This window comes from Mobula birostris, chromosome 10 (assembly GCF_030028105.1).
Source record: "Mobula birostris isolate sMobBir1 chromosome 10, sMobBir1.hap1, whole genome shotgun sequence".
In the NCBI taxonomy this organism is placed as follows: domain Eukaryota; kingdom Metazoa; phylum Chordata; class Chondrichthyes; order Myliobatiformes; family Myliobatidae; genus Mobula; species Mobula birostris.
In genome coordinates this window covers 117935956-117962374 of record NC_092379.1, presented here as the reverse complement: position 1 = coordinate 117962374, position 26419 = coordinate 117935956, and the positions used below count along the sequence as shown (strand labels likewise).

Here is a 26419-nt window from a genome sequence, read left to right as displayed (position 1 = left end):
TATTCCGTCTGGGTAGCCTCCAATCTGATGGCATGAACATTGATTTCTCTAACTTCCGTTAATGCCCCTCCTCCCCTTCTTACCCCATCCCTTATTTATTATTATTTCCCCTTTTTTTTCCCTTCTCTCTCGGTCCCTCTCACAATCCCTCCTTGCCTGCTCTCCATCTTCCTCTGGGCTCCCCTCCCCCTTTCTTTCTCCCTCAGCCTCCTGTCCCATGATCCTCTCATATCCCTTTTGCCAATCAACTTTCCAGCTCTTAGCTTCTTTCCCCCCACCTCCTGTCTTCTCCTATCATTTTGGATCTCCTCCTCCCCCTCCCACTTTCAAATCTCTTACTATCTCTTCTTTCAGTTAGTCCTGACGAAGGGTCTCGGCCCGAAACGTTGACTGTACCTCTTCCTATGGATGCTGCCTGACCTACTATGTTCCACCAGCATTTTGTGTGTGTTACTTTAGCAGGTAACTTTGCAGAACTGAATTACATATTTACAATGGTTGTACATCCCAATTAGCTGACACCTTTGAATATTTAATATTCATGTCTGTTTTGAAAGTTTCTGAGCACAAACTCCAGACACCCAAAATACTGCATAATCCTTTTGTCACCATGTTGAGGGATGACTCCATGAATATACAGTACACGAGCCAGAATATTAAGTGACAGGACCTGTCCTGAATTGCAAATTAAGAGGCAGGGGTACAAAATTAACAATGTATTAATATAGAAAATGGTCACTTAATGCCTTCCCTGATCTCATCTGGAAGTTTGAATGATCACTAATTAATACGAACATGTCTCTCTTGTCTTATCCTGGGTAGTTGAATAGGACAGAATTAAAATGTTCAACACTCGATGATTGGTTGAATTAGCCTTAATGTATCAGTTGAAATTAAATTGTGAACAGGTTTTATTTCCTGACTACTAGTTTGCATTTTAATTAATACATAATTATGTTATGCATAATTCCATAACACCCGATTAATCCTTTGACCTCTGTTACCTTTAGAGGCAATTATTGCCTTCAAAAGGGAATAGGAAAAGCTCCTTGGAGAATAATTTGCAGAAGAATTGGGCAAAAGAATTGGGAACCGCGTTGTGGTAATAAGAGCTTGCATAGATTCAGTGGTCCATAAAGATTCTACAATATCCTTTTAAGTTAGTTTGATTGAGACTTTGTGCTGGCAGTAGATAGGTGGCAAAGCTATTGAGATTTCTGTTGCATGCAAAATTTGTTAGACATCCCTCGGATTATGAACTTCATTAGGACAAGCACATAATACTTTTAAAATCCGCCCCCCCCCCCCCCCCTTTCCTGAACAGCCACAGACAGGGAGAAGGAAATATTCATTTAATTTTAGGGGTAAACTATATAGTTTATTTCCGCAACCTAATTGCAAATCTCTTCATAATAATTATCTTGGCTATTGATTTGCAAATCTATAATTTATCATTAAATTTGAGATTATTTTAAAATTCTCAACAACAAAATTCCAGGAACACTAAAACTTGGTAACAGAAGGTCTAAAACCATTTGAATGTGCAAACTGGGCCAAAATACTTTGTTTTAAAACAATTAGCCAACTACCTATGAATTGAAAATCTGGATCTTTATTCCTTTAATCCCCTTACTTGATGTAATCCTGTTACTCAGTGTCAGCAAGACCAAGGAGCTGATTATTGACTTCAGGAAGTGGAAACCTGAGGTTCATGAGCCAGCCCTCATTGGAGGATCAGAGGCAGAGTGAGTCAGCAACTTAAAATTCCTCAGTTATCATTTCAGAGGACCAGTCCTGCACCCAGCACATAAGTACAATTAGCAAGAAAGCATGGCAGTGGCTCTATTTCCTTTGGAGTATGTGAAGATTCGGCATGACATCTAAAACTTTGACAGACTTCTATGGATGTGTAGTAGAGAGTATGTTGACTGGTTGCATCACAGCCTCATTTGGAAACAGAAATATCCTTGCCTGGAGCTAGCTAGTTACTGCCTGTTATGCCACTGGCATTTAGGGCAGCAATGAAGGTCCTCCATCTCTGACGGTATTCAGGGCTTCCTTCATTATGCCAGAAGCTCCCTCTCGGTTTTCACTATCAGTCATACAAGTCTGAGGGTGGAGACTCAGGAATACCATCACACACAAAGGTAGAAGGATTCTTCATTGCTGTTTTGATAAGCTTTGTTTGACCAGTCAAGGTTGTTAGCCTTGAGCTGAACCCCCAGATGTCTACTCTCTGACCTGTTTGGCATGGGTGACCCTACCAAGAGCCAAAGCAAAAAGCCCTGATTCCAGCCAACATAGCTCTCTGAGTCATTGAGGCATGCAAGCCTGCAAACCCTACGACAAGGTCATGGTCCCTTGAAGGGCCCTTTAACAAAAAAAAATCTACAAAAAGTAGTGAATACGGCCCAGTCCATCACAGGTAAAGCCCTCCTCACCACTGCTCATATCTCCACGAAATCTCGCAGGAGCAGCATCTGTCATAAGAGACCACCACCACCCACGACATGCTCTCTTCTCACTGCTGCCATCAGGAAGAAGGTACAGGAGCCTCAGGACTCAAACCACAGGGTTCAGGAACAGTTATTACACCTCAGCCATCGGGATCTTGAACCAAAGGGGATAACTTCACTACATTATTGAAATGCTTCCACAACCTATGGACTCACTTTCTGGGACTCTTCATCTCATGTTCTCAAATTGTATTGCTTATTTATTTACTTATATTTACTCACTGGTTGAACACCCAAGTTGGTGTAGTCTTTCATTGATTCTGTAATGGTTATTATTCTATTATGTATTTATTGAGTATGCCCACAAGAAAATTAATTTGAGGGCTGTGTACAGTGATATATGTACTTTGATAATAAATTTATTTTGAACTTTTGACTGTAATGTTATTTCTCTTTAGGATTTATTGCAGACTTCAATGTGCATAGAGAAGGCAGTTCTGTTAAAAAAGGAACCTCGTGAGTCACTTGGAATAACAATTTCAGGCGGACGTGAAAACAAATACAAGGTTCCGATATATGTGACCAGCATCCAGCCTGTTGGCTGCCTCTACAGGGATCGCAGAGTCAAGAGAGGTAATATTTTGAGAGTGGTTTTTGTAATTGCTACATCACTATGTATCACATTGATGGTCTAAATGTATGCTGTGCACCATTGTGATATGCTTTCAGATTTTAAGCCTCAACAGTTTGTATTGCTTTACATTGGAATCTGCTCATTCATCATCATCTTAAAAACGCAAACACAAGGAAATCTGTAGATGCTGGAAATTCAAGCAACACACATTAAAGATGCTGGTGAACGCAGCAGGCCAGGCAGCATCTCTAGGAAGAGGTACAGTCGATGTTTCGGGCCGAGACCCTTCATCAGGACTAACTGAAAGAAGAGCTAGTAAGAGATTTGGGAGGGGGAGGGGGAGATCTGAAATGATAGGAGAAGACAGGAGGGGGAGGGATGGAGCCAGGAGCTGGAACGTTGATTGGCAAAAGGGAATTGAGAGGATCATGGGACAGGAGGCCTAGGGAGAATGAAAAGGGGGAGGGGGGGGAACTTAGAGGATGGGCAAGGGGTATAGTGAGAGGGACAGGGAGTGAAAAAGGAGAGAGAGAAAAAGAAAAAATGTGTCTATAAATAAGTAACGGATGGGATACGAGGGGCAGGTGGGGCATTAGCAGAAGTTTGAGAAGTCAATGTTCATGCCATCAGGTTGGAGGCTACCCAGACGGAATATAAGGTGTCATTCCTCCATTCTGAGTGTGACTTCATCTTTACAGTAGAGGAGGCCATGGATAGACATATCAGAATGGGAATGGGACGTGGAATTAAAATGTGTGGCCACTGGGAGATCCTGCTTTCTCTGGCGGACAGAGCGTAGGTGTTCAGCGAAACGATCTCCCAGTCTTTTTCATGCCATCAGGTTGGATAATGGGAGACTGGGAGATTGTTTCACTGAACACCTACGCTTTGTCCGCCAGAGAAAGCAGGATCTCCCAGTGGCCACACATTTTAATTCCACGTCCCATTCCGATATGTCTATCCACAGCCTCCTCTACTGTTGAGATGAAGCCACACTCAGGTTGGAGGAACAACACCTTATATTCCGTCTGGGTAGCCTCCAACCTGATGACATGAACATTGACTTCTCTAACTTCCACTAATGCCCCACCTCCCCCTCATACCCCATCTGTTACTTATTTATATACACACATTCTTTTTCTTTTTCTCTCTCTCCTTTTTCTCCCTCTGTCCCTCTCACTATACCCCTTGCCCATCCTCTGGGTTTTCCCCCCTCCCCCTTTTCTTTCTCCCTTGGCCTCCTGTCCCATGATCCTCTCATATCCCTTTTGCCAATCACCTGTCCAGCTCTTGGCTCCATCCCTCCCCCTCCTGTCTTCTCCTATCATTTTGGATCTCCCCTCCCCCTCCCACTTTCAAATCTCTTACTAGCTCTTCTTTCAGTTAGTCCTGACGAAGGGTCTCGGCCCGAAACGTCGACTGTACCTCTTCCTAGAGATGCTGCCTGGCCTGCTGCGTTCACGATCATCATCATCTGTTCTATTTCTGGTTCAAACAGACTGCAAGGGACTGAAACCATGTTAAAAGTAATCATTCATCATTCAGTGTGGGTCCCCTATTTTTGTTCTCCAGCCATTAACTGTGTAAGGGGACTATTTCCACTGATGGAGTTTGAAACTTTTATCTTCTCAAGTGGAGATGTATTGCAAACAGTAATCATCAGCAAGTTATGAACTGTAGGGGTACAGCTAACACCCTCGTGTTTGCGACATTAAAACTATTGCCCAGCCACTGTATTAAAAAATTGCATTACAAAATTGGTGATTAGGAATGGGAATACTATCTGAGTTTCACTTCCCTAATATGAGGTACAAACCATTTTGGATTTCTAATCTCCTCCTATTCTGAGATTAGCTGATCACATAAAGACTAAGGATCAAACTTTGCATTTTCTGATCCTTTCTGATCAATTCCTTTTTCTTTGCAGTAGAGTACCATAGGACTCTTGTGCAGTGGTTTCAAGTGTGTTCACGTTGCTCGAATGGGACTTGAACCTAAAAACTTCAATTCTGAAGTGAGAGTACACCCAACTGAACTACAGCTGGCACTGCACAATAAAAAAAAATTCTGACCAAGTTCCTTCCCTATCTCTGGATAACCCTTGCTAGAAATACAGAATAGGCTGAAGCATAGGTCAACAATAAGCTGCATTAGTGGCGGACCAATCGATTTGAAGGGGGAAGAGAGAGCTTCGCACATGTTGAGGAGAAGAGTTTAAAAAAGGAATGTTCTGCAGGGATCGGTGCACCAATCGATTCATTAGCAGGAGCAAATAAAAGTAGGGTCAAAGCAGAGTGGCCATTGTGTGAGGGAATCAGTGTAGAAGTGGGAATTTGAAGCTTTGGTGAGGAGGCACAGGTAAGTAGCAAGTAAGGTTTTTGTAGTGGTTAAATAAAAAGTCACTAAATTACAGCTAATTAAATAAAGGGATGATGCAGGATCAGGTGATGTGCTATAGCTGCATGATGTGGGAGTTGGTGGACCACATCTGCAACAAATGTTGGCTGCTCGAGGAATTCGGGCTCAAAGTTGATGACCTGGAATCTGAGCTTCAAACACTGTGGCACATCAGGGAGGGGGAGAGTTACCTGGCACCATAGTTCAGGGAGCCATTTAAGAGGCGGGAAAGAAGAGAAATGTAGTGGTAATTGGGGATAGTATAGTCAGGGGAATAGACAGTTCTCTGTCGTGAGGCTAGAGTGTCTCGAAGGCTGTGTTGCCAGGTTTGGGACATCTTATCTGACCTGCAGAGGAATTTGCAGTGGGAGGGGAAAGATCCAGTTGTCGTGGTCCGTATCGGTACCTAACGGCAAGGGTAGAATGAGGAAAGTGGTTCTGCTGAGTGAATTTGAACAGCTAGGGACTAAATTAAAAAGCAGAACCTAAAAAGGTACCCATTTTAGGTTACTCTGCTTTACTACTTGAGCCACATGCAAGTTGTCATAGGGTCAAGAAGATTAGAGAGTTAAATGTATGGCTCAAGGATTGGTATGGGAGAAGTCAGTTTGAATTCGTGGGAAATTGGCACCAGTATTAAGCAACAAGGGAGCTGTACCAATGGGACAAGCTCCACTTGAACCATGATGGGACTTGGATCCTAGTGAATCACATAACTGTGGATAGGGCTTTAAACTAAATAGTGGTGGGGGGGGGTAGGTTCAACAGACTCAAAGTATGGATAAAGAAAAAATAAGAGAAAAAAAGAGAAAAGTAAGAGTAGAGTGAAGAAAAGTCAAGTGCAAAAGTTCTTTGAGGATATAATGAGCACAATGGATAGAGGGGAACATATGGATGTTATTTACTTGGATTTCCTGAAAGCATTTGATAAGGTGCCACATAAAAGACTTATCCATAAGAATGCATAGAGTTGGGGGTGATAAATTAGCATGGACAGAGGATTGGTTAACTAAAAGTAGTGTTGGGATACATGGGCGTGCCTCTGGTTGGCAATCAGTGATGAGCAGTGTGCCACAGAGGTCGGTGCTGTGCTCACAACAGTTCACAATATACATTAATGATCTGGAAGAGGGGGCTGAGTGTACTGTGCTGATGATACTAAATTGAATGGAAAAGCAAAATGTGGAGAAGATATGGAGAGACTGCAGAGAGATATAGATAGGTTAAGTGAGTGCAACCGTTTGGCAGATTGAGTACAATGTTGGTAAATGTGAGGTCATCCACTTTGGAAGGAAAAATGAAAAAGATTATTATTTAAATGGTAAAAAATTGCTAGGTGCTGCTGTGCAGAGGAACTTGGGGGTGCTTGTGCATGGATCACAAAAGGTTGGTTTGCAGGTGTAGCAGGCTATCAAGAAGGCAAATGGAATGTTGGCCTTCATTGCTAGAGGGATTGAATTTAAGAGCAGGGGAGGTTTATGCTGCAGGATACTGGTGAGGCCGCACCTGAAGTACTGCATGCTGTTCTGGTCTCCTTACTTGAAGGATATACTGTCTTTGGAGGTCGTGCAGAGGAGGTTCACCAGGTTGATTCTGGAGATGAGGGGATTAGACTATGAGGAGAGATTGGGTCACATGGGACTGTACTCACTGGAATTCAGAAGAATGAGAGGAGATCTTATAGAAACAAAATTATGAAAAGGATAGATGAGGCAGGAAAAATGTTTCCACTTGTACGTGAGACTTGGACTTGGGGACATAACCTCAAGATTCGGGGGAGTAGATTTAGGACAGATGAGGAGGAACTGCTTTTCCCAGAGAGTGGTCAAGCAGTGGAGGCTATCTCAGTAAATATATTTAAGACAAGATTGGATAGATTTTTACATTGTAGAGGAATTATCGGTTATGGGGAAAAGGCAGGTAGGTGGGAGCTGAGTCCGTGGCTAGACAGCCTACCCCTGCTGCTATTTCTTATGGCTGCTAAGATTGGCTTGGGTGGATAGTTAAATGCACACCTGATATGCTATTGGATTAAAATAGTACATTTAACATTACAGCACAGTACAAGCTCTTCACCCCACAATATGCCAACCTTTTAACCAACACTAAGATCAATGTAACTCTTCCCTCACACTTAGTACTCCATTTTTTTTGTCATCCAAATGCCTATCTAAGAGCCTCTAATGTACCTGCCTCTATCACCACAAAATGATCATGTTTATGATTTGCACATGAAGAATAGGTAATTGAATAACCGTTGTTTTCCTGTTTATATGCCACACGAAGCTCTGATAGGAGAAAATTTTAAACTGTTGGTAGTTAGCAAACCTAGGAGGGGTTCTGTTTGCTACTATTGATATGACTATCATTTTGATGCTTAATATTTTCTGCTACAGGAAATGTACTTCTGAATATAAATGGAGTGGACCTCACACAGCTGAGTTACAATGAAGCAGTGTCAGTTCTCAAATTGAATGCAGCCTCCTCTAGTGTGGTATTGAAAGTCCTAGAATTTCCTACTACAGAGATGTTATCAACATCAGAGGAGCCTTCAGAAGCAAGCAAGGAGAACAGTTATGACTGGTCACCATTATGGGTCATGTGGCTAAGTTTACCAAGGTGATGACTGCTTACAAAGTGATATGAAATTAAGGAATACTTATGTGCCTTAAGTTCTACAGTGGAAAAGGGAGGGGTGGGGTGGAGAGAAGAGAAAATGGTGATTTTCTGTTATGTAATAGGCTAGCAGTAATCAAGAAGAATGTGGTCATCCATCAGGCAAGCAAATAAATCACAACTTGTAAGATTTAATAAAAGCAAGTTGTGATTTAAAATTTAAATTGAATTTGAGAAAATTAAAGATACATTGGTTTGTTGGGAGCTTGTTATTCAAATTTAAACCATTTAATATACATAAAGCAATTGAAATCTAAACAAATAAAACTAAATATGCTCAAGCTAAAACTTTATTGCTGTACAGTACTGATGGCCTAATTTGTATTGAAATCTGGGGCATAACTGATTTAGTAGTCATAAAGAAAAGTCTCACTTAAAGTTGTCTACCCGTGTTAAAAATCATATTTAATATAAATGATCTTAATGGATAGAAAAATATTAACTGCCCTTGCTGTCTGTTTGCAGTTACCTTCACTGTTGCAATGACATTACTCTGTACAAGAGCAACTCTGAAAGCTGGGGATTTAGCATTGTTGGGGGCTTTGAGGACGGACAAGAAAACCAACCTTTCTTCATCAAAACCATCGTACCTGGAACACCAGCATACTTTGATGGAAGACTAAAGTAAGTGAAATTCATAATAAACAAAATGATGTTTGGCTGCACCAAACAAGTAAATTGGATACAAAGTTTTATCACTTAATTAGAAAAGCTTGGAGATAATGTTGCATGTAAGGCATTGGTTAGACTCTAGCTGGAATGATATGCAGAAATGGTCACCAAATCACAAGACTTGACAACAAAGGGATTTGTTATCTCCATTCTCAACTTTTTGGAAGTATCAGGGTGACCTAAAAGATTGGAATTTTATCAATGAGCACTACACATGAACCAATGTATTTCCTGCAGAAACCAGACTACAGATACTGGAACTTGGAGTAAAAAGTTAACTGCTAAAGAACTCAGCAGGTCAAACAGCATCCGTGAATGCAAAGGTTGACATTTCAGGTTAAGACCCTGCAAAAGGACAGTGTGTGGAAGGAAGATGAGCAGGCCATAGAAGTAAGGGGTCTGCCAATGCACATGGAGCTTAAAGGTGCAACTTGCAGCCTTCATTTGTCACTCAAATGGTAGCAATGATGCCCTACGTGCCTTGCACACAAGATCATTCTTTCCCCTTCATAGCACCTTTTGCTTGTAGCTAGTCATGGATCTAGATTCAAAGTCTGACATCTTCCTATAATTGGGTTCTTTTTTGGATATACATTTTTCTTGTGTAGATGAGTTTCTGAGCCATGCATTTAAATTAGGCAACTAATTAATTGCTAAACCAAGCTAAGTAAGTGAAGACAAGATATAGGTTAGACAAGACCTGAATACTTGCTTTTTCTTAAGAATACAAGTCTCAATACAAAATGTATTTTAGAGCTTTTATGTTCAGCAAAATGGTTTTTAATTTTCTCTATCCTCTACAGGTGTGGGGATGAAATTGTTGCCGTAAATGGTGTTTCCACAGCAGGAATGAGCAACTCGGCTGTAATCCCAATGCTGAAAGAACAGAGGAACAGAGTCACTCTCACTGTTGTCTCATGGCCAGGAAGTTGTGTATGAAAATGGCAAGACAAAAATTATCAAGATTTTAATCGTGAAAGAACAGTGCAAATTACCAATTCACCAAAGTGCATTTTTGCTAAGCAATTTTGAGCAGAATACTTGATACTTTATAAATTTTATTAAAAACTTTTAAAATAGCAAAGGTGCCGGGGTTTGTGAAGAAAGCCCTGCCATAAATTTCCAAATGTATGGCCAAAGTTTGAGTTTTGGTAGATACATCTGCCATGTAATTGGACTTCATGGAGCATGGATGTGCAACTCCCTGAAATGGGATTATTCATTGAATTGGCAGAAGCAGGATCAGAATATTTTGTCACAGACTTGGTGAGCATATTTTTAAAAGATTCATAATTACCTGCATATGTAGTCAAATTCTGCATTCAAATGCAGTTCATTTTTTTCTGATCTACTTCAATGTAGCAGTGAAAATAAATTCTGGAGGATGAACTCAAACTCTGTCTCTGCTTCCTTTCTTAGCAATGATATGATTTAAATGCTGTTATTACACAAATTACTTGGTGCTAACAAGGTAAATACCCATAACTATTAGGTAAGGTAGCGAGGAGGAGGAAGGAAATTATGTTTACAATTGACAATTGCTAGAATCAATTTTTACTCCAGTGGCATTAGGCTTGTATTCCTTATTCAAACATACAAAGTGACTTGACAGGGTAGATGTTGGTATCTCATGGGAAATCTCAAACAAGGAAGATAACTGCAAGGGGCAGGCTGTAGTTTCAAATGACAAGTAGAATTTCAACATGGAGGTGGTGTAGCTCTGGGTGATGGGAGCTGAATTGTTATATTGATGCAGAGGACAGAGAAAAGCAGCTCCTAGATCATATTAAAGTGTGTCCCAGACTTGAAGTGCCTGAGGGTTTACTACTCCTATTAGGTTCATATTCAAAACCTCAATGTTAAGGGGCAGTCCTTTCGGTTGTAAAAGGGTTGTCTTTAAATATGTAAAATTAAATAATCTTCAGTACTTATTATCTAGGTAGGTCTAACAAGCTTCTTAAAGTTGCAATTCAACCATATGAATCAAGATAGTGGTTCACTTACCCTTTTAGATTTGTTTCTGAAATTAGTACTTGCAATAAATTTGAATGATGGAGATGTAATTTTCTAGAAAACTAAATCTGTCTGCTTGAATTTGACATCCTAAATTACATGATAATCAAACTATTTAGAAAAAAACTTTTAATGTTTGTTTTACAAGCACACTTTACAAAAAAAAACAAAGTCTAAGTACATAGAAAGGTGGGATCAGGCTTCACATTGAACTATTAGGCATTAGAGTTCATGGAGTTGATTCTTCCCCACGGTGGTATTCACAGAACCAGCGTAATGAATATGACCTGATGCAGGGACCAGTTCAGCAAACGAGTTATTCCTTTGACTCTGCCTCAGGTGCTGTAGAACCTTCATCCGCAGCCTCTTTGTCTTCCTTGCTTCGTTTATTCTTCTTGTGTTTGTGACGTCTGTGACTTTCTCCCTCCTCGTTCTCGTGCTGCTTGCTGTGAAATTAAATAATCACCAGTAAGTATCACTTTGTAGTCCTGAGATCAAGTGCAGAATCAGCTGCTGTATGCAGATGAATTGTTGTACCAGTGGATCTAATTAATTGTTCAGGATTTGTGGTTCTTCTATCAATGTTTATACTTTTCCCAAGGCTACTGGAATCTTACTACAGTTATGAATATCTTAAAATATGTTAAAGGCTTACTTTGTCCCCAGTGACTTCTACTGAGAAAGTTATGCTGAAATCAGTAAAGCTGAGGACAAATATTATCTGGGTTAAATATTGTGGTCACCTATGCAGGCACCTAGAGATGAGAAAATAAATTGGTGACTGACCTCTACTCAATGCAAGCTACCATTGTTCATGTTCACATCTTTAATGGATCCAGCATAATTTTCTCAATAGAAGTCACTGAAGAGAAAAGTAAGTGTTTTTCTCCGAAAATCAGTGCCAGTAATTCTGGGCATTTGAAGCAAGGTCATTGCAGCATATTCTTGAACTAACCCTAGTATTTTCATGTGGTTTAATGCTTGCTAGTCTAGTTGCTGCCTTTACACACTGAGCAAGAAGAGTTACTTTTGAGAAAATAATTTGTTAAGTCCAGTCTTGGCAAAAAAAAAATTGGAATGACTCACGCTGAGGCTAGGTATATTAAAGCAGCCAGCAGGTAACTATTTAACTTTTCTTTCTTCATAAGTCTAGAAGTGTTTCTGCATTCTATTACACATTTCATTCTTTAGAGCTTCATAGTCAAGAGGAACCTTTATGGTGCAATGCCTGTCTTAACGTGGGTTAAAACCTCCATATCGTTGCCTTCAACAGATTCTATTTCCTTTTGATTCTAATGTTAGTAACTAAATTTTCCTTTATTACTTTAATTATATCTCTCCCTTTTATCAAAAGATCCACTGCTTTGTTTTCCTGGTCTATCCTTAAACGAAATCTACATATGAAAGAGTCTGAAGACCATGGGGTCCATGTTCGTATTCTGTGCTCGCTTGCTCTTTTCCCTCAGCACCACCTTCCTGCATTAACCTTATCTGTTTATTCATCTGGTGCTAGCCGGACAAAACATGGACGAAGTTTGGGGTTGGTGCTGTTGGTCAGAAAATGAGGCTTTAGATCACATCATCTGTTGAAAACCGCATGGTCGAGACAAGTTTGTCAAACTTACAGGGAGCAAAGCCTCTCAAGCAGGATGGCTCAATTTTAAAGAGCAAAGGGTTTTTTTTGTACAGTGCTAATTATTCTTTGTGTGAAGAAATTTCTCATCAATCCTGAATAATTGATCTCATTTGAGACTTGAACTATAGTTCAAGACACTTCAGGCAGTAGAAATATTATCTATCTACCTTGTCCAGCAGCATTGGAAGTTCGTATGCTTCAATGAGATCACCACTTACTCTTCTAAAACCCAAGTGAATCCTCAGACAACATTCCACCCCAGTAATCAAAATGGGTAATTTCTTAATTGTAATTTTCAAATCATGATTATGCAATCCCTTGAAGTAATCATTAGTGTCCAACTGGACCTCAGCTTGACCATATCACTAAAACTGATCTATATACTTTGGCTAAGATTAAGTATCAATGTACAAAATTTACGTAAGCAGAACTTCTGAAGAAGTACACACCGCCTTGATGACTTGTGCTTGGAATCATCTTTGTCTTTGTGCCTCCGTTCCCTGTGGCGTTCTTCTCTGTCTCTACTGCGATCTCTGCTCCGATGATACTCTCTGTCATAGTTCCGCTCTCTGCTGCAAAAACAGATAAATAATTGAGGATAGACAATATTACACATTTCTGATTAACTGGTACAAATTCCTAGTAGCTGTGTACAGCTAATGCTCCTGCACCAGCTGGAAAAATGGCATACAGAATTTAATGCAGACAAGTATGAGGTGTTGCACTTTGCAAGGACAAACCTGGGTAGGACACACAGTGAACGACAGGATACTGAGTAGTGCGGTAGAACAAAAGCAACTGGAAATATTGAGCCATCATTTCTTGATGTCACAGATAGACAGGGTCGTAAAGAGAGCTTTTGGCATAGTGGCCTTCATAAATCATAGTACTGAGTACGGGTGATGTTATGAAGTTGAATTTGCAGTTGGTGAGGCCAAATTTGGAGTACTGTGTGCTGGTCAGCTATCCACTGAGAAGATAATAGCTACATATAAGAATGAAAGCCTACAGAGAAAATTTACAAGGATGTTGCTGGGACTTGGGGACCTGAGGGGGAACATCTTCACTCAGAAGCTGGTGAGAGGGTGGTACCAGCTGCCAGCAGAAGTGGTGAAATGTTTCACTTTCAACATTTAAGATAAATTTGGAGAAGTACACAGATGGCAGGAGTACGAAGGGTTATGGTCCAGGTGTGGGTCAATGGGACTAGGTGTGTTGAATAGCCTGTTTCTGTGCTGTAGTGCTCTGTGACTCTGAATATCCAACCAACTGAGGAAGATTTTTTTAACTAAGAATGCAACTGGAATTTGGAATACAATGAATGGTTGGTGGAGCAGGTACTCTTTACAACATTAAGTATCTAGCTAAGCAATGAATCAACATGGTAATGAAGGCTGTGGCATGAGTGATGGTAAATGGATTTAGCAGACAGGTACTTTACATCTTACATGAAATATTAATCTGGAAGATCCTTTTCTATACTGTATGAGTCCTTTGATGATTCTAAAACATCAGAACAAATGAAAGCAAAATAATGGCTGAATATAATTTTCAGATTATTAATTGAGAATAATAATCTAAAACTATTTCTAAGATATTATCAGCATCACTTGTAATATTACTTGTCTCAGAGGCACAGCACATTAACTATTGGCTTGCAAGGAGAGTTGAAAGTTTCTCACCAGCAGTCATAGCAAAGAGGGAAGAAGTTCATCCACATGACATGATCCCATCACCTATCCTCATGCCAAAAGTAAACTTAAAGGGAAAATTTCTTTTGAGAAATATAAGAGTGAAAAGACAACTCTAATAATTGTCTCATTATACTTCATTTCTTACCCCAAGTTAAAAGCTGAAAGAACAAGACAACAACCCAAAGAATTTATAAATAATATTTTGAATAATTTATAAACACATGAGATTCTGCAAATGCTGGAAATCCAGAGTAACCCACACAAAATGCTGGAGGAACTCAGCAAGTCAGGCAGCATCTATGGAAAGGAATAAACAGTTGACAATTCAGGCCAGGACCCTTCATCAGGACTCGGCTGCTTATTCCTTTCCATCGATGCTGCCTGACTTGCTGAGTTCCGCCAACATTTTGTATGTTATTTTGAATAATCACACCCACTGTGTCTTGGAATAGCATTGTCACTACATGCCCCCGTAACTTAAATCCTGATCAAATCACTTTAATCTCATCCTGACTTACTATTCATTGTTGTAGCCTCTGCTTTATCCGCTTACTCCCAAATGGACTGCTCTCACCCTTTCTAAACAGCTTATGTAGTCAACTAACATTTTTGTTCTCAATTCTGGCACTTACCTATCTCTCCTTTCAGCAGCTAAGAGTTTTAATTTCAAGGAATCAAACTGGGAATTTACAGAAAGCGTGTTTCAATGACAGTAACCATGCAATTGTTGATTAATTACTAAACCCTATCAAATTTATTACTGCGCTTCAAGGAAGTAAATGTACCATTCTAACTGGTCTGGCCCCTATCCAATGCCTGAACTATCAACGTGGTTCTCCCAAAACTGCTTCTTCCCCTCAGGTGCAATGAGGCATGGACAACAAAATAATGACAATATCAGTGATGTCAACATCCTACAAGCAAAGAAAGAATAATATTTACTTATATTCAGTTGTTGTTGGGGTCGGGCCTCGATCTCGTTCACGATTTCTGTCTCGATCAGTTTCTCGTTCGCGGTCTCGTTCTCGTCGTGGGCCTTTGTACTCCCAGGGGCTATTGGTTGTTTTATCAAGTGTATTAATCCAGGGTGTTTGGGCTGTGGATACTGTTGGGTAACCAATTAGTCCAGATTCTGGAAAATAAATTTTAGGAAAACAGAGTGGACAATTAATAGCAAAAATCAAATCAATTGAGAAAGAAAGTCACAACAATCATCTTTTCAATAAGTGAATTAGTGAATAATAGACATAATAAACGGTTAAGAAAAATAAGTTTAAAAAAACTAAGTATGAACAATAAATTGAAAAACATTTAAGTAAGAAATCTCAATCGTACAGGCAAGCAAAAGGTTACAATGGCTACTTACACAAGATACCCAAGGAGTACAGAACTTCAATATGACAGTAGTTGGGTGGGGGGGTATGCAATGAGAGACAGAGGAACTGAATGACCAAAACCAAAATTAAGCGTTTTTAATAAAGATTCTGCACTTCAGGAAAATGTTATTGGAAGTACTAACTAAAATATACAACTTTAACATATACTGAATACACATCTTGAATATTAGATAAGGATATATCCAGTGAAATTGAATAACAATCACCTGTAGGATTATAGGGAAATAGAGGGGGTGGCCTGGTGTCATAGCCTGGAGGTGGAGCACTGGAAGAGCAGGAAGTTAAACACATTAGGGATCAGAAATAATATTCACACAATGTCAATTTATTACCATTATATCTTGCAAATTACAACATCAATGGAAATACAAGTGAAGTTAACCTACCAACAGCGCATCATGCAATACAAAGATATCCCTGAAAGGAGGTAATTCTATTCAACAAATTTAGTAAACTTCTATAGAGAACTTGAGTTTTACAGAACCCTTAAATTCAAATTAACAGTTTAATTTTCTCTTGTGCAACACCAACTGGTTTCAATTTCATTTTGAAATTAAAAGTTTATTTTTCTTAAGTTTCACACAATCTGTATTAGTTTTTAAACTCTAGATTTACAGTTGACAATATGGCGGACAGCGATTCCAGTCAAAAAGTACTGTCACCAGTTGGTGAAAAGATTGTTCAAGTGTGAATTACGAGTGTTGATGATCACATTTCCAATTTCTTGCCCCGATCACATCTACAAACCAATCTGAACCCTCTTCATTCAGTTAAGTAGAAACGAAATTCATCTGAGTCCTAACTTTAAGCCTGAGACATCATCTCTAGAAAGCAAATGTTTTTTTGCAGATCTCCTAGTAAATCTTTCTGTAGAACAAAGAGACCCAAAGGAGAGTTCCTCGAAAGAAAGACAGGGTAGTGAAGAAGTTGTTTGACATTCTTGCTTCACTGGTCAGGATATTAAGTAACAAAGTTGGGAAATTGAGTTAAGTGGTACAAGATGTTTGTAAGACAATATTTGGATCACCCTCCTAAACTGGAGAGAGTGAAAAAATGAATTATGAGGATGCTAAGACTGGAGAGTCTGAGTTACAAGAAGAGGCTGGAATAAGCTAGGACTTGTCCTTGGTGTGCAGGAGGCTGCGAGGTGATCTTACAAACATTTATATAATTGAAGATAAGGTGACTAGCCAGTTTTTCTTCCTCAGGGTAGGGGAGTCCAAAACTAGTAACCATAGATTTAATGACAAACAAGAGAAAATCTACAGATGCTGAAAATCCAAGCAACACACACAAAATGCTGGAGAAACTCAGCAGGCCAAGCAGCATCTATGGAAAAGAGTACAGTCGATGTTTCAGGCCGAGACCCTTCGGCTGGACTGGAGGGATAAAAAGCTGAGGAGTAGATTTAAAAGGTGGGGGAGGGGAGAGAGAATCACAAGGTGATTGGTGAAACCCGAAGTGGGAGGGATGAAGTAAAGAACTGGGAAGTTGATTGGTGAAAGAGATACAGGGCTGGAGAAGGGGGAATCTGATAGAAGAGGACAGAAGGGCATGGAAGAAAGAAAAGGGAGGAGGAGCACCAGAGGGAGGTAATGGGTGAGCAAGGAGATAAGGTGAGAGAGGGAAAAGGGGATGGGCAATGGTTGGAGGGGGCACATTACTGGAAGATTGAGAAATCGATATTCATGCCATCAGGTTGGAGGCTATCCAGATGGAATACAAGATGTTGTTCCTCCAACCTTAACGTGGCGTCATCACAAAAGTAGAGGAGGCCATGGATAGACACATCAGAACTGGAATGGTGGCCACTTGGAGATCCCGCTTTTTCTGGGTGAACAGAGTGTACTCGGCAAAGCGGGTACAATCTACGTCAAGTCTCACTGATATATGGAAGCACCAGACACAGTAAATGACCCCAACAGACTCACAGGTGAAGTGGTGCCTCATCTGGAAGGACTGTTTAAGGTCCTGAATGGTAGTGAGGCAGGTGTAGCACTTGTTCCGCTTGCAAGGATAAGTGGCAGCAGGGAGATCAGTAGGAAGGGGCAAGGGAGTCGCATAAGGAGCCATCCCTGCAGACAGCAGAAAGTGGAGGGGTTGGGGGTGGGGGGGAGAAGATGTGCTTGGTGGTGGGATCCCATTGAAGATGGCAGGAGTTCCAAAGAATTATGTGATGTACGCGGAGACTGGTGGGGTGGTAGATGAGGACAAGAGGAACCCTATCCCTGGTAGGGTGGCAGGAGGAAGGGAAGCCCCTTTCTTTGAAGAAGGAAGACATTTCCTTTGTTCATCCTGACAGTAGATGTGGTGGAGACAAAGGAATTGAGAAGAGGATGCAATTTTTACAAATAACAGGGTGGGAGGAGGTATATTCCAGGTAGCCATGAGAATCCGTGCATTTGTAATAGACATCAGTAAATAAGCTGTCTCCAGAGATAGAGACACATAGATTGAGAAAGGGGAGGGAGGTATTGGAAATAGATCAAGTAAATCTGAGGGCAGGGTGGGAGTTGGAGGCAAAGGTGAGAGGAGAAAAACTTAATATTGACAGAAGGTGGTGAATATATGGAACAGTTAATATGCAAGCCCACTGATTTTCCACCAGAATCCTAGTCTCAAAATTGGATCAGTAATGTTAAGTATACCTCTCTCACTGATCACTCTCACCCCAGCATGGTTGGAACTTAGAATGAGAGAAAAAATCTTGAAAACATCTGCTTAATTTCTCCAATCAAAGGATTTGACTGATTAGCCTTTCTCGGTAATTGCATCCTTTAACTTACATTTTAGATGTGAATTTTCTTTGTGCCTATTGACTATCTTTTATGATTAGTGTGTCTACATCCCTAGATCTTGTGAGCCTAATTTACAAACTAAGGGGGACTCTTCCTTGGATGAAGGGAGTCTATTAGGAGAAAGCAGCAATTAATATTTTATAATTAGCAAGTAAAATGGAGTAACTCTAAAAAGAATACATTTCTTTGAAGTGGGGCTCACCAATGCATGGGCCAATCAGACTATTATCCAAACTTTTTACAGAATTGTTCTGTTTTAACAAAATAGTGCCCTTAAACACATATTTATTACATGCCTATTCTGAAAGCTAATATGATATTGACTGTATAGTGGTTGAGAAATTACCTTAAATGTGACAAGAATGCAAAATCTTTCTTTCAGTACACTGTGCATTTTATCTCTGACAGATAATCAGAGACTTGTGATAACATATTTTAGCTTACCCTTCTACAGTTGGCAACAGTAAAGCTGGAGGGGGCACAATTGGTGGTGGAAATAACCCTGCATAAAAAAAGCAAGTTTATTTTACACAGCCAAACAAACTATGGTTCATTAAAACTACAAAGTTTGTTGTCTGGGAGAGTTTACACGTTAGATTTTAACTCTTTAGCAAGAGCTGTTTGGTATATTACAGTTTTTCCTCTGATCCAACTAGTCACTGTCAAGTGCAGAAATGACATGAATAATTGTACACTTTTCCCCAATCATTTCAACATCTATCTTGCAACTGGCAAAGCAGTGCAGATTGGAAAGTGACAAACCCTAATCCCAGATCAGTGCTGAGTTAGTTAAGTGTCAGCTTGGGCATCAATGAGGGCTTTGAAGTGCCTTCAACATATCACATTAAAGAGACGAACATAGACATTATTTTTCAACATTTTGCAAAAATGTGTCAGGAGTCCAATGTTCCTTCAGCCCTGGCAGCAGGTCTTAAAACTAGCTACTCAGTTTCTTTACAAACAAGACCCACACACCATACACTGTCCTCTTGCATTGCAATAAACAGTTAACTTATCAGGAGTATTTGAGGAAATGTTGCAAGAGGCAAGTGCATCTGTACTATCCATGCACATGTTCAAGTCAAGAAATTTGAATTTTACACATGTGGGTTCAGATGGGCTCATATAGAATTGTGTTCGTTATTAAGTTATAAAAAATCTTCAGTTAGAAGAGTTCTCCTTGGTCAGAAAGTTAAAGGTGACCCTGTATGAAAGTACTAATTATCCTTTTAACCCTCTGCACCAACTGTGAGATCATCTAAAATTGTTCCTAACATTTGTAAAATCAACTCCAGAATGGAACTCAGTGGGAAAAGGAAGTTACATTGCTAACTGCAGCAGAATTATCAGCCTCTGATTGCAATGTTTTGAGATAACCAATTGCATTTCTCACAGTTGTATATGTAAATTGAATGCAGGATTACCTGGTAGAGACCCAGGTGGCGGCATTCCTGTAAACACAAGAAGTTTCACTGTCTTAAAACAAACCAAGTGCGTAAAAGAATATGCTGACTCGTAACATTCATTTTAATTGATAAAATGTTCTCCAACTACCTGGAAGAGAGGTTCCTTCTGAACCATCCCAAGACAGGAAATAAAAATATTTTTAAACTTAATAATAATGTTGCTAAGTTACAGTAAAAGGCACCAGTATAGTTACAATAAATAACACCAGACTATTGACACATTAATTCGACTAATAACCAAACATTTTGTTGAGTGCGCTCCCTAAAACCAAAAGCACATTTTAACAAGATGAATATAAATTCTACTGCATCCAAGAGATGTTTCAGTAGCAGTGCAAGAAGCGTTACACACTGAAACTGTGCAAGCTAATGATACACCCAAACAAAAGATAATGCAGATTTTATCTTAAACTCTTTTGCTAGTCAGATGGCAACAGTGATAACTTTATACAGTGTATAAAGTTAAATGCCAAAAATATAATTTTCCTTTACTAAGGGGCCTCTTGCTCAGGATTCAAAGGAGATACCCATTAATTGAGTTCAAAACCTCACAAAATAAACAAATAGAGAAAGTTTCCAGGTGTTTATCATTTACAAAAGCATCCTACAAACAACAATTTAGTTAATTTGATCTATAGTTCAAGGACAAGGAACTTGTGGAAGAGGACTGAAAATGGGCCATTTTGCTTGCTCGATGCAAATAAGAGGCCAACTGACTGGCACTTGTAATCTGTTGGATACATGAAATGATATGTAGGTCTACAAGTTTTCTTCTCCTCTTACAAACAATGTTGTTGCAATTAGGATGCAAATTACCTACCCAATTAAATTCAAGTGCATCTTCCCCTGTTGGGATAATTCATGGCTGTGGAACTCCTAGTAAGCTCAGGTCAGTGTTAGCAAATTATTCAACATGAAGACAATATACCTACAACACACACAAGAAATGCTGGTGGAACGCAGCAGGCCAGGCAGCATCTATAGGAGGAGGTACAGTTGACATTTCGGGCCGGAACCCTTCGTCAGGAGTTCGTCGGGACCCCCGTCCTGACGAAGGGTCCCAGCTGGAAACGTTGACTCTTCCTATAGATACTGCCTGGCCTGCTGCATTCCACCAGCATTTTTTGTGAGAGTTGCTTGAATTTCCAGCATCTGCAGATTTCCTCGTGTCTGCGACAATATACCTACACTCAGTTCCTCCCCCCACCCATTTTACATAGGTATATACATTTCAAAATCACCTCCTGATTTAGGGAATTCAAAAATAAATTATTATTTACAGACCAGGGACCAAATTAGCATCCTTTCTGATTTACGATGCCTACTAAAACAGCAAATAACATCTTTATCTACAGATCCAGGTGGGCAAAGTAAATTTCATCCTAATCACTCTTCTCTATTCATCTGTTCAGTAAGGTTATAAATAAATTCTGCTCCAATGCATTAAGAAAAGGCAGGAGAATGGGACGAGAAGGATAATAAATCAGCCATGATAGAACGGCAGAATAGACTCGATGGGCCAAATGGCTTAATTCTGATTCTACGCCTTAACAGATCAAGACTCCTCAACCTAATTATTTTAAATTGTGCAGTGTAGCAAATAAATTTAGAAAAAACTAAATTCAGTCTCTCCCTGGAAGTAACAATAACTGAAGTATTTAAGGGAAAATCATGAGATTAGAAGCAAGTTAAAATGTTTGACTAAATTCCCCTTAGCTATGGAGGTGGTAAATCAAGGTGCTCAAAACTCAAATAAAAAGTTACATTAGAGCAGATGATAAATAACATGCCAAACTGCAAATAGTGAATTTACAGCTTAGCTCTGGCAGAGTTAATTTTCTGGGAGCTGTGCTTTAAAATCGGTTTCTGTCAACAGAAATTCCAGTATTTATCCCTACCTGCTATTCTTTTCTTATTGAACCCTTATTTGGTAATATGAAATTAGAAATATCTATACCTAACAGCTCTTACCTGGTGGGTGCATGGGTGGCGGTCCACTTGTGACAGGAGGAGGTGGGTGTAAGAAATGAGGGGGTGGTCCAGGCATTGGAGGAGGAGGGCCTGTAGGCGCTGGAAATGGTGGTCTTTTGTTTCCATGGTCTCCAAGAACCTGTTCTCGCAAACGAAAATATATTGTTTTATACAACAGCAAGCTAATCTTTAATTTTCCCTTGAACTGAATACTCTCCTGGGTTATTTAACAAGGTACGTGGTAAATAAGCACAAGTACGGGTCTGAAGTCAAAAGGCTAGACTAATCTGAATGACTGCAGGTATTAGAAATCCGAATGAAAATCACAGCAAGTCAATCAGCATTATGGGGAAGAGAAGCAGAGTTTATGTTTCAATTTAAAGACCCTGAAATATTTATTTTCCCTTTCACAGTTGTTGCCTGCCTTGCTGTGTGTTTCCACCATTTAATGTTTGCATGCAGATTTCCTACCCTAATTCTACTGGTTTCACAAACATCATTACAGATACAATTGCTTCCTGATTTAAATAAATGCCTGAGCTTCTAGCAGGCAATATGTAAAGGTGCTAAATTTCTAATTACCATTCCATCTCAGAATTTGATCAGAATTTACTGAATTGTATATACATGTACTTAAAACACTAACATTTTTGTAACCACTGGAAGGGCCATTTTTGCTTTTCAAATGCCAAATTTTCTTTATCAACTTATATTCAGTACCCTAAGATAAAATCAGAATCAAGTGTTTTAATTCGGCAGTGACAAGTGCGCTATAAAAAATATTTTGTGCCTTTGCCCACCCCTTGCCTCCAGATTGTCAGGAGTTTTGTTGTTTTATATATACTGAAATTGTGCTAGCTTTCACTGGCTCTGATTTATTCTGGAATAAGTTCACTGAGCTCTTTACCAATCTGGAGGCTTCTCTTCCATTAGGCCCTTTTGCAGTTTAAAACAAAAACAATCTCACTGCTGATTTCCATAGCCCAGGTGCATGAGTTTATTGTACTGCATTTGCCATTTCTTTGCCCAATTCCTTAACCTACCTTGATCAGTGGATGCCAATTCTACTTGCTAAATATATTGCTACTCAGTTACGGTAGGAAGATCTTTCTCAAAGGACATCATTACTAATTATACAAGTTATAATGGCACAAAGTACCATTTTAATTTGATTTCAGCAAAGATTATGAAAGCAATACAAATGATTTCAATGACTTTCTGAATCAGGGAAAAAGTTTTCTGATTATCCAGTAGTATATATTATGCATTTTAAACCATTTTTAAAACTTTCTGCTAAAGAATGGCACTCCAGAAACCACCTCAATTAATTCTTTGCTAAACTGATAATAGGGTCTAAAAGCATCCTACTGATAGAATCTACGAACAAGAAATGGATATGTCTATTCATTATTTGCCATTGTTCACATCTGCTTCTGTGCCATTACAATAGTCAAGTCGGAAGATTCCAGAAACAACAAGTCAAATGACTAGCTAATATTTATGATCCAACTGTAGGATAAACATTGGCTGTGATGCTGGGGAAACTTTCTTCTTTAAATAGCATCACGGAATCTTTTCCATCTACCTGAACAAGCTGAAGGAATCCTGATTTAATTTTTGATTAGGAAAATGACAAGTCTGACAAAACCATTCACACATTTTGTATATAGTGTTACATTCTCATATAACACTTCTATTTAATACTGACCCAAACCAAGATTAACACCCACTCTAAATACCCTCTCATCTCTTCTGTTGAAATTATGATCTTGCTGCAATATTGTACCAAGGCACCAAACAGCTTACAAGCATATCAAAATTACACTATTCACAATGAAGCACCTCCATACAAAGCACTGAAGCTGAAATACGTTGTGTCCATAACATTTAACAGCAATGTATCCTTATAATGAGACACACTTGCTTTTAACAAAAAAAAATCTAGTTTTATTTGTCATTAATATCAGGAAGAAATTACTTTACCTGAATTGTACTCTCATCTCCTCCATGCTTGTCCCGCCGCCTTCCTTCTACTCTCCTGATGGAACCCGTGTATCCACCAATAACATCAATCGTGCCCGCAAGTTTTCTGGAGGAAACACTTAATTTTTACATTAAATCTGATAGTTCCAAAAAGTTGGGTCAAATAAAAATTCTGAGAATTAGTATCATTTAAAAATATCTGGTTAAATCAGATTTTCCAACAATGTCATATATACTGTAAATACAAATGGTCCCTGTGTAATGGGGATTGTGTTCCTAAAAAATAACCCATATCACAACTTTCCATAACATGCATGCATCAGGAAACACAAGCTGAAAGAGTAAGTTATTTATTTAAATGTTTTCATATTTGTAAATTCTGTAAGGACAGATTTCTGTTACCATAAGATAGGGGTTGCCTATATATAAACAATTCCACAAGCCACATCTCATGCATGCAAATGTTAAATGGTCCTGTGCTGTTGCAAAAATTAATTAATGGGAAGGGTGGGGAGAATGAAAACATTTGTGATGTTTCAAGATAATTAGGAAATAAAAGGGAAAACTTTAGTTTTCATATATTACTAATTTAGAGCATAGAAAAGCACAACAATGTACCAGCCCTTCAGCCCACAATGTTGTGTTGACCTTTTAACTTATTCCACAATCAACGTAACTCTTCGCTCCTACATAGCCCATAATCCTTCTTCCACATAAAAGTGTCCTAACGTCCCTAGTGCGTCCAACTCTACCACCACCCACAGAAATGCATTCCAGGCACTTATCACTCTCCGTATAAAAAAAATTTACCTCTCATATCCCCCCTAAACTTCCCTTCGCTCACCTCAAAAGAATGTCCTCTGATATTAGCCACTGCTGCCCGGGGGAAAAAAGGTGCTGACTGTCCACTCTATCTATGCTTCTTATAATCTTATGCACCTTTATCAAGTTGCCTCTCATCTTCCTTTGCTCCAAAGAGAAAAGCCCTAGCTTGCTCAATCTTTTATGCTGAGGGTTCAGCATTACTTCACTGCAATGGATAGGAGATGCACACAGATGCATAAAGAGTTTAGTCCTGAAAAATTACATTACATTTTCGAGTTCTTAGAAGTGAAGGTGAGTAAGGAGATTTACATGCAGATAATGTTGGCTTTGTCCAGTCACTAAAGGTTAACTCCAAATAACAGTTCAGATAAGATTATATTAAGCCCAGTAAAAACAGTGTAATACCTACGGCTACTTAAAGGTCCTCAGTAAACCCACTACCCACGATTATGCATCAGGTTAATACAATGCCATTGATTTCACTGGCTGTAAAAATATTCTATTTATTCATGCTAGATATCACTAAATTTTAGAGATTAAATGACGAAAGATTAAATTTCTGAAGGGTGATGAATATGCATTTCAGTATATTGTATAAAAATTAAAGATTTGGTGTACCATTTCCATTTTAGGTCATTATAAAGAAACAAGTAGTGAAAGAGGAATTTCTCGTGCATCGTTTTCAGGTTGTTACATCACTGCACTGTAAACCTGAATGCTAATTATGTTACATGACCGTTACAACTGGTTGAGACTGGTCAGATTAATGCAGATCATGGACTGATTTTGGAGTTGGGATTTTCCTAATCTGAATAGCTCAGGGTTGAATTTTACATTTTAGATTTTCTTCATTCACAATTTGTAATCTCTGACTGAAGCATTATCAATGTTAAGTATATTCTGAATTTACATTTCTCTATTAATCACCTAACAGCACATATCCATTAAGCATATGACAATAATTTCTCTTCACCTCCACCTGCTGTACAGACCTTTAAGACTTATTTAACATTCCAACTGAAACACTGGGTGACTTTAGTAGCTGTGCATCTTACCTATTGGGTGGTGGGCCTGCTTTCATCCTTCCTCCAGGTGGAGATGTGAAATCAGTCTTCAATTCCACTTTTGGCAAGTTGTTTTCTACATCCTTCTCCACATTGCCCACTCTCCCTTGCTGAAACTAGGTAAAAAGAACGTGTCTTAAATAATACCTTAAAGCAGATATGCAAAATTTTAACAAAGCCCTATCAGTGAAATCCATGGATGAAAGGATTATATGATAGTATGCACTCAAGACAATATTTTTCATACCTATGCCTACCAAAAGCTTATTTATTAAAACATTAACCATTTCCCTAAACATACATCCACATTTACCTATGCGATAACACCATATAAACCATTAAACCATGAAGCGCTTCGACATTTTGAGTACCAAATCAAGTGTAAAAAAAATGAGTTCTTTCTTTGCTCACATGCTACTGTAAATGCCAGGAAGAAAATCTGGGGCCCATGGAGTGTGCTCTGTACATTATCCTCAAATACCAAATGCGGACCATTGAACTGACACATTTTATTCAATACATCAACTTCTGACAAGGAGACTTCCTGAAGGTTCCTGGTTTCTTGTAATTAACCAATTCAAAACAAAAAACCTGGACTCATTACCTTTCAATGCAAAAGGAATACTCAAGTTATTTTAGTGTGAATTTACTCCACCCAAAGTATTTTTAAGATTTCTATATTCTATGACAGTTACAACTTAATCATTATCTGTTTTAGTTGTTAAACAACAAAACTT

At 39.1% G+C, this 26419-nt stretch overlaps 2 protein-coding genes across 8 annotated transcripts in view; one reads left to right on the top strand and one right to left on the bottom strand.

Moving 5' to 3' along the window:
• The window catches only part of lnx2b (ligand of numb-protein X 2b), an 85738-nt gene extending 75508 nt beyond the window's left edge, over positions 1-10230 (top strand). For all 4 annotated transcript variants that reach the window (XM_072270846.1, XM_072270843.1, XM_072270845.1 and 1 more), the window contains 4 exons: positions 2915-3089; positions 7884-8106; positions 8629-8787; positions 9639-10230. In XM_072270846.1, the coding sequence (XP_072126947.1) occupies positions 2915-3089; positions 7884-8106; positions 8629-8787; positions 9639-9774 (693 nt within the window). In that variant the 3' untranslated portion in view covers positions 9775-10230. The remainder of the gene's footprint in view (positions 1-2914; positions 3090-7883; positions 8107-8628; positions 8788-9638) is intronic.
• A 730-nt stretch (positions 10231-10960) lies between these two features.
• Positions 10961-26419, bottom strand: part of LOC140204269 (pre-mRNA 3'-end-processing factor FIP1-like) — a 55475-nt gene continuing 40016 nt past the window's right edge. The window contains exons 8-16 of one of the 4 annotated variants that reach the window (XM_072270848.1): positions 25674-25798; positions 23794-23911; positions 21811-21949; positions 19798-19824; positions 18818-18875; positions 15782-15840; positions 15121-15310; positions 12934-13053; positions 10961-11294 (exon numbers count right to left, since the gene is read on the bottom strand). In XM_072270848.1, the coding sequence (XP_072126949.1) occupies positions 11165-11294; positions 12934-13053; positions 15121-15310; positions 15782-15840; positions 18818-18875; positions 19798-19824; positions 21811-21949; positions 23794-23911; positions 25674-25798 (966 nt within the window). In that variant the 3' untranslated portion in view covers positions 10961-11164. Of the gene's footprint in view, positions 11295-12933; positions 13057-15120; positions 15311-15781; positions 15841-18817; positions 18876-19797; positions 19825-21810; positions 21950-23793; positions 23912-25673; positions 25799-26419 lie in introns of all 4 variants that reach the window. The other 3 variants (XM_072270847.1, XM_072270849.1, XM_072270851.1) reach the window with 3 other exon arrangements.